This window comes from Fukomys damarensis, unplaced genomic scaffold (genome assembly GCF_012274545.1).
Source record: "Fukomys damarensis isolate Sample0158 unplaced genomic scaffold, DMR_v1.0_HiC HiC_scaffold_19, whole genome shotgun sequence".
Taxonomy (NCBI): domain Eukaryota; kingdom Metazoa; phylum Chordata; class Mammalia; order Rodentia; family Bathyergidae; genus Fukomys; species Fukomys damarensis.
The window spans coordinates 63,717,266-63,725,677 of NW_022900931.1; the positions used below are offsets into that span (position 1 = coordinate 63,717,266).

At 58.9% G+C, this 8,412-nt stretch overlaps 1 protein-coding gene across 1 annotated transcript in view; it reads right to left on the reverse strand.

Moving 5' to 3' along the window:
- The window catches only part of Slc8a2 (solute carrier family 8 member A2), a gene marked incomplete at its 3' end in the record, with an annotated part of 23,487 nt that extends 15,083 nt beyond the window's left edge, over positions 1-8,404 (reverse strand). The window contains exons 1-3 of the mRNA XM_010640911.1: positions 8,280-8,404; positions 4,455-5,145; positions 1-211 (exon numbers count right to left, since the gene is read on the reverse strand). Coding sequence (XP_010639213.1) covers positions 1-211; positions 4,455-5,129 — 886 coding nt within the window. The remainder of the gene's footprint in view (positions 212-4,454; positions 5,146-8,279) is intronic.
- Positions 8,405-8,412: the final 8 nt, after the last annotated feature.

An 8,412-nucleotide genomic window follows, 5' to 3' on the forward strand; every position in this document is an offset into this window, starting at 1 on the left:
CCAGCTCCCCCGGCACCTCGGCGCCCACGAACGTGCCGTCCAGCTCAATGCTCTTGGGTGGGTCGCCCTCAGCGCCGATGATGATGCCGCTGCGCGGGTCGGTGCGGTAGCGCTTGTATACGTACTTGTAGAAGAGCAGCCGCTTGTCCGCCATCCAGGCAAACACCACGCACACCGGGAAGAAGATGAGGGTCAGCAGCGCTTCCCACACCTGCGGGCAGAGGGCGCCAGTCAGTGCGGGCTGCCCCGCCGCCAGGGGGCGCTCTCGTCCCCTCCCCGGGGCCTGCGGCCTCCGCTGTGCCGGTGGCCTCCCTCTGCCCCCTCCATCCGCCACCCCACCCGTCTTCTCCCTCCGTTTTCCTCTCTGTCCATCTCCGTCACTGTGTGTCTGAGGCTGTCTCGGTCGGTGCCTTTGATCATCACTTCTTTCTGCCTTTCTCTCCTCCTCATCTCCGTGTTCTTTTCTATCTCTTTGAAGTCACCCATCTTTCTCCCCTGTGAGTCTTCAAAGTTGTTCGCTTTCTTAATCAATGAATATCTCTAGAGAAGGCCGTGTGTGAGTGTGAGTGCGTCCGTGTGTTGGGTCGGTAGGAATTGAGCCCAGGGCCTTTGCACTAAGCTACATTTCCATCCTTTTTTTTTCTCCTATAAATACGTCTTTAGTTTTTGAAAACTGTGCTGTTAACCCTTTTACGGGGCGACAAGCTATGTGAAAAGTACAAACCTTTTGTCGACTGTAATATTGAGAGTGCTTTTGGCATAGCTCACTGGTTTGTCATCGATCAGTGTATACTGCGCAAGGCTAGAATACACGAATTGAGCTGCAGCGATCTCAAGCTATGTAAGGCGGAAAGATTTGGAGAAACAAAAGGAGGAAATTCTTTCCTAGCCAATGTATACTCTTCAGACTAATGCACTCTTTCTAACAAGCCTTCTAAACCGTTAAAGTTTCCCAAACAAGCATTTAAACTTCATCACACAGAAGTGCAGCAAGGACGGTTGTTACCTGCCAGACAAAAAGGAGGGGGAACCATATATACTGAGCTCAGTGGGAAAGCCTGACTGTAGCACAGTTCTGCACGACCGAGGGGGATTTTCAACATGGTGTCCAACAGCGCTCTACCACGTGCTTCATCTCTACTGGTTACTCTGAAGCAAGGTACATTTCCAGCCTTTTGAGACTGGTGTGTCACTGAATTCCCCAGGCTCAGCTGGAACTTACAATCCTTCTGCCTCAACCTCCCAGAGTACGGAGATTGCAGCCATGTGGCACCATGCCCCAGTCCTCCATCCACCTTTTCAAGGCTGAGAACCACACTCCCAGGGACCAAGAACATCCCCAGCAACTGACAGATGTCCCCACCTTGTGGCCCAGCCTGTGTCAGGGGGCGGAACCTGTGTCTCTTCCTGCTCGCCTCCCACCGCCTTTCCCCTCACCCCAGCTGTCCTCAGGGCTGTTCTCTGCTCACCAACATTCTCTTGAACCCATTTCACCTTGCCAGACTCTCCTTCCTTTGATTTATGAGGCCCCTAGGGGACAAGTCAGTGACTAACTCTGCCAGGTGTGGTGGTGCATGCCTGTAATCCCAGCACTCTGGAGGCTGAAGCAGGAGGGTCTCTTTGAGTTTGAGGACAGCCTGGGGGTCAGAGACACCGGCTGCCTGTGGCCAGGAGCCACCAAGACTCACCTGCTTGCCTTGTGTTGCCTCTATGGTTAAAGATAAAGAGGTGACTGAAGGGCAGTTACCTCCACACGGCCCTGCAAGTTCCTTGTACATGAGCCTGCTAGGGAAGTATCTTTTAAGATCCAGTCTCCACATCCATAGTCACTGTGTTTACTGACGGCTCAGAGTAAAGTCAAGACTTGGAAATCACAAAGCTGGGCAGAGCTCCGGGCAGGTTTGTGAAGGAAAGCAGGATTTCCAGCACAGCCCAGAGAGAGCCCTCCCCCAGGAGCAACTGCTCCCAGCTGTTACTGGATCAAACCCTCCGCCTCCTGCCTGGATTTCCTCCCTGCAGGTAAAGAAAAGCTGGTCCCAGCAGGCTCATGCCATTCTTCCGCCCACCCCAGGGCACTGTGGGTCCCTGAGGCCCTGGGCGGGGGGCATTGGAAAGGATGCAGGTTTGGCATCAGAGAGAGGAGGGGTCACGGTCCTGGCCAGGCATGGTCCGTGACACCCAGCACCTCTTAGGATGCCCCCACACAAAACAGAACGTCCCACATCCTGCCCCCCTTCAGAACTTCCCCTGCACGAGCCGGGCATGGTGGTGCATGCCTGTGATCCCAGCACTCTGGGAGGCTGAGGCAGGAGGATGACCAGTTCCAGCCCTGCCTGGGCAACTCAGCAATTTAGCAAGACCGTGTCTCAGAATTAGAGTGGGGAGGGGTGGGTGAGGTAGCTCCGGGCAAAGGCCCTGGGTTCAATCTCCAGTACTGCAGGAAAACAGACAAGAAAAAGAGAAGGGCTTCTTGTGCCAGGTGTGGTGGCACACACCTGTGATCGCAGTAATCAAGAGGCTGAGGCAGGAGGATGCCACGAGTTTGAGGCCTACATAGTGAGACCCTGTCTCAAAAAACACACAAAAAGAAAGGCTCTTCCCATTGGACAACTGTGTCTGCAAAACCCTGTTCATCATGACAGGGTCCAGAGCCCCGGATGTGTCTGCTGATGCAGTTTCTCTGCCTGGCCTCACAGGCCAGATGCCCACATTTCTAACCCTGTGTCACCTGCTCCACCCTGACTTCCTGTACCCTCGTTCTGAGCTTTTTCCTTCAACACAAGTGCGAGCCTGGAGTACTCCATCCTAGGCCCTTGGTTCTGTGCCCTGCACAAAGCCATTCCACTGACCCTCACGGCTGCCCTAGGAAGTCAGCACCTGCTGAGCCCCCACTTTATAGGTGGTGAAACTGAGGCATCGGGCAGTTGAGAAATTTGCCCAGGGTTACACGGCTAGGGAGCAGCAGAGATAGGATTGGGACCAGCCCTGGCCTCGGGCTCCTATTCCCTTCCAGTCCCATCACAGGGTGAAGAGGATGTCACGAAACCTTTGTCAGAAGGGGACGCTGGGATTTGGTGTGACCTTTTCCCTGTTTCAGACGTGGAAACTGAGGCCCAGAGAGGTGGGCTTCTCCTGGGGTCACACAGCCTTTGTGGAGGTGGAGGCCGCTGGAGCTTCCCACTCCCCAGGGCTCTAAGAAAACCCTGGAATACTGGGCCCTGTGGTGTTGCTGGAGGGGCCCTGCATGGTCGGTGGCTTTGCCACCTGCATGCTGCACCCTCACTCGCCCCGGGTCCCCTGGGCTCCTCCTCAGAGGGGACCATCTGTGCCCACCCCACCCGCCTCCTGCATGAAGTTGCTTCAGAGACCTACGTCAGGACACCCAAAACTGCCATCCACTCCTGTACTTTTCACCACAGTGGCCAGGAAACTCAGCCTCACAAGGGCCAGTCAGTTGTGTGACTTTCTCCCTGCCGGCGGCCCCTTTCCTGCCACGGTGCAGCCTTACACGTCGCCCTCAGCATTTCTGGGCAGGCACAGGAGCTGGAAGCCCTTGGGCTGAACAGATTACACACAGGTGTGAATGGAGCCGGTGCTGCAGATGAGTAGCTGCAGGAATGAGAGAGGCCAGGCCCATCAATGAATTATGCAAAGTGAGTGGCAGCCCGGGAGTCCCAGGGAATAAATGAAGCAATTGTCTGGAAGGCAGGAAGACCGGGCGCTACCCAGGGGAGGCAAGGGGTAGGCCAGTGTGGCCAGAACGCTGTTGGGATGAATTATGCAAAGTGGACACGAACCCACATCCACGCTGGATTGGGTGGGAGCATAAATGACACCGCAGAGGCATAAATTATCTCGACATCAGACACCCATGATGAATAATGAATGGATTATGCAAACCACACTGTATCTGGGACCCGGAGCTGGAGGGAGCAGCAAGGTGCAGATGTGGCTGCGTCCGTCTGCGGCCGAGGACGCATTACGTAAATCCTACCAAGTTAACCAACCGATTAGCGCTGTCAGAAAACACAGGGCTGGTTCATGCTAACGCCGCATGAATTATGCAAATGGAGATGTCTTATTCCACGGGCAGAAATAAATTATGCAAAAGACATGGAATCCAGGTAAAAACGTGATCATACCTGGCGTGTACTCCACAGGTCACACACGAGGCCCTTGCGAGAATTAAAAAGCACCCTTCTGCGTGGGTACAGTGCACCACCCTCTCCCCTGCCCCAGAGTGCTTCACACATCTCCCACACAGGCGGGGCTTGTAAAGACCGATGGGTCTCCAGCCCCACTTTGCCCTCTGTGGTCCAAACCCCTTGCAGAGTGTGCAACCTGCACAACCGCGCCTGGCGGCCCTCTGGGATGTGAGCATGTGCTTCTCCTACGCACAGGTCAACAGCCCTCTGGATTTTGCACAAGGACCAAAAGGGTGTCCGCTGGCTTACCTGGACCACACCTGGGGAGAACACAGCAAGGATGAGATAAAGCCAGACATAGGCGAAGATACTCCAAGAGGCGGTGACGAAGAAGACCCTCAGGTGCTTGATCTTACGGCTCTCGCCTGCAGGGATGACGTAGACACAGACGGCAATGACCACGAACATGTTGAAGGCGGCGCTGCCCACGATGGTGCCTGGGCCCAGCTCGCCTGCCTGGAAGTTGTGGCCGCAGACCTCGATCACGGACAGCAGGATCTCGGGCGCCGAGGAGCCCAGGGCCATGAGTGTGAGGTTGGACACAGTCTCGTTCCAGATGCGAACGGTGCCCACACTGGTCTCGCCGTTGGCCTTGGTGATGGTGATCTCCTTCTCCTTGGACGTGATGACCTCGATGGACGCCATGAAGCGGTCAGCGATGATGGACACGCCCAGGAACATGTAGACCATGGCCACGAAGTACACCACAGCGCGTGCTGCCTTGTCCCCCAGCGATGGGTCGTCCGGCTCCCACACGGGCAGCAGCACCCCCGGCTGGCAGCGGTAGGAGCCCTGGCAGCCCCCTGTGCTGGTGTCGCTGTCATTGGCCGGCGGAGGCGGCAGGGAGGGGGTTGGGGTGGCTGCCCCTGAGCATGGGGGAGCCCCCAGGAGGAGCGCGGCCCCCACCAAGGCCAAGGCTGCCATGAGGGCTGCCGGGGTCCTAGGGAGGAGGAGGAGGAAGTGAGAGAGAGCCAGCCCTGCCCTGTCACACAGAAGTCAAAGCCAACTGGGCCACAGGGAGCAAGGGGCTGAGCTGAGGACCCACACTGGAGGAGGAAGGAGACACAGAGAAAGACACAGGACAGCAAGGGACAGAGGGCCCCTTGTGTGATGCTGGTGGGATCATAAATTGGCCAAAGTGATTTGGGAAACCCTGGCAGGATTACACATCCAGTCATTCAGCAATTCTGTACCTAGGAATGGACCTAGGAGAAATAGGCCAGCTTGCAGTGGAATATTACACAGCACCGAAGAGTGAGGGAGTTTGGGAGGTGTGACACATAGGGGAGCCCACAGACACAAGAGCAGGGGGGCAGAACACAGCCAGGCATGAAACATCACCATGTAACCTAGTGTGGACAGCAGAGGCCCTGAATGTCTAGGTGACCCTGATGGTTTTAGCTTGGCCCTCAGCAGGTTCCTGCTTAGGATTTGATTGGCAGTAGGCACAATCTTGTCTGTCTGTCTGGGGTGGGGCTCAGGAGGGGCCCCAGGAGTCTTGTCTGCACCCCTCCCTGTGGTGTTCACAGCTGCTGGTCTCTCCAGTGTCCCTGGCTGTTGGATCTGGGCTTTCCCTGGCCGCTGCAAGGCGACAGCCCCTTTACACGGGGACACAGGCCATTTCTGCATCGACCAGGTCTCCCTACAGACACCCTCTGCCCAGAGCCCTCCCTGCCTGTCCGAGCTCAAGTCACCTCCCTCGTCCTCAAGGCCTCATGCTCTGTCCCCTCACTGCCCACCGCGTCCACTCTGCCCTCCTCGCTGCTGCTTCGCGCTCAGGGCCTTCCAGGCTGACCCTCCTTCCTTCCCCAACCACCTGATCCAGTGTCTCCCTTTGGGGAGAGGACCGAGGCTCAGAGAGGGTAAATAACTGTCCCAAAGTCACCCAGCACCAACTCTATGGCTCCCCGGTTCTCTCCAGGGCCCACCCCAGGTTGGAGCTCCTCTGCCCCGCCCTCATGTTGCCATGGTAACCCAGCCACCTATCTATCGGGGCTGGGGATTGGGAGGCGGGTGTTGTCCGCACCTCCTCCCTCTCCGGGGCGCATGCCCCGGGCCTCCCGGTAACTTCCTTCTGTCTGCAGATTTGCTCTGGGAGTCTAACCCGCAGCTGGCCCCCAACTTCACCCGCGGGCTGGGAGCCAGCGCCTCTGGGGGAGGGAGGCAGAATGTTGGCAGAACTTCTCCAAAGGAGGGAGTGTGTGTGTGTGTGTGTGTTCACACACGCGTGGGGAGGGGGTGATTCTTAAAGGGCCACAGCACAATTAGCCCCCTCCAAGGCCTCTAATGATACATCTAATTAGCAGCCCCCTAATTAGCAACCACTTAGGCGTAATTACAAACCCACCAGGAACCAAAGCAAAGCCTCATGTGCTCCCTTCTCTCGCCCCCTCTTTGGCTCTTAGAAGCAGGGGCATGGATTCATTCTGGGAAGTTCCCCCCAGAGTCTAACCATCCATCCATCCACAGCAGCTCCGATGTCCCTGCCCACCCAGCTGCCTTCTCCAGCGGCTGAGGAAAGCAGCCCAGCTCGAAGCCTTTCCTGCAAAACCGGGTTTCCTCTCCCTGGCGCCCTGAGGAGGAGGGGTCAGGGAGGGAAGGCATAGGATAAATATTTGTAAGTCCTGTCCCGCCGCCAGGCCAGCGACAGCCAGCTCGCTGTGTTCTGGCTCCTGCCTCTGCCTCCCAGCGCCCTGGAACCTAATCTGGGTTTAGCGAGCAGGGCGAAAGGATGGGGCGGGGTGGGGAGTGGGCGCGGGATCACGGCAGAGACAGCCCTGCCCAGGGTCTGGGTGCCCCAGTTCTTCCGGGGCCTCAGGAGCTGGAGGCCCGGGATAGGGCTGGTCTGGGGCTCTCACACCACCCTGCACTGTGCCAGCCCCGGAGTCAGCCAGACAGAGAGTCTGTGTTCAGGGCTGCCGTGCACCCACGGGTAAACTGAGGCCAGGAGCGGGAGGTGCTCGGCCAAGCCACACCCCTTTGAGTCAGGGGCAGGTAAGGAGTGGGGTCCTAACCTAGTCACCTCTCCAGCCATCTGGAGCGCCAGGCGGTGTGACCTCGCTCACAGGGCGGGGACTTCTCGAAGGCTGGCAGGCGGTGGACACACGGGCACACGCGCACACTCATGGCCCCATCCGGCTCCAGCCCAGGCCCACATCTGCCCTGACACCCACTCGGCACCCACTGGCCCCAGACCCGAGGCTTGGAGGGCATGGGAAGCTTCCTCGACCTGTGCCCAGGAGAGGGGTCCCCAGGGAGGGAAGGGAGACCGCAGGAATCAGGAACCCAACAGGCAGTGTGAGATATGGAAGTCGGCTGTGGGAGGACTGGACCAGTCTGCACGGCGGAATGGAGAGGTTAGAGGGGAGAGAGGACAAGCCCACGCTGTGCGGCAAAGGCTACAGGTTAGACGGCCAGGACTGAGACAGGAGAGCAGCTCTGCCCAGGGGATGGAGGGGTGACGCCGCGGGCTGGGGGGCAGGGGGACCCTCTGGCGCCGGGTCTCCCGGATCCAGGGGCGGAGACAAAGGTGTGTGGGTGGAGAGTTAATGGCTTGGGAGAGGGAGAGGCCAGGGAGCAGGGTCGGAGCTGCCCAGGGAGCAGGAGGGACGGGGAGGGGACACGGGACAGACAGACGGAGACGGAGAGGGACAGACAGAGCCCCAAGAAGGCTGAGACAGGGACGCAGAGGGACAGATAACAGATGGCGCAAGGGGCAGGCCGGTAGTGGGGAGGTTTGGACTCAGAGCCGGGAAGGCCATCGAGCGACCCGAGCAGTGAGGGGGACCCCGGACAGGACCTCGAGAGGCGCCGGACCCAGCCAGCACGAACCCCCAGAGAGGCAGAGACTAGATCCAGACGCAAGAGGGGGGCGGCGGGGCACCCGGGTCCCCCTGCGGGGTTGCCCTGTCCCGCACCCCGCCCCGGAGGCCCCAGGGACCACCCCTTCCCTGTAGGTCCCCCTCGCGTCCGACCCCATTCCTGAGCGCCAGCCAGGGAAGCGCCCCGCTTCTCCAGCTCACCTCAATCGCGCACCCGGTGCCCACCCACCCCCGCACACTGGGGGTCTATTACCTGCGGCTGCAGCCTGGAACGGTTCCCCCTACACGGGGCTGGCAGCGGTGGGCGACTCCGCCCGAGGAGAGGGAGAGCGGCAGAGAGGAGCGGAGCCCAGAGCGCGAGGGAGAGCGGGGAGGAGGGGAGGGAG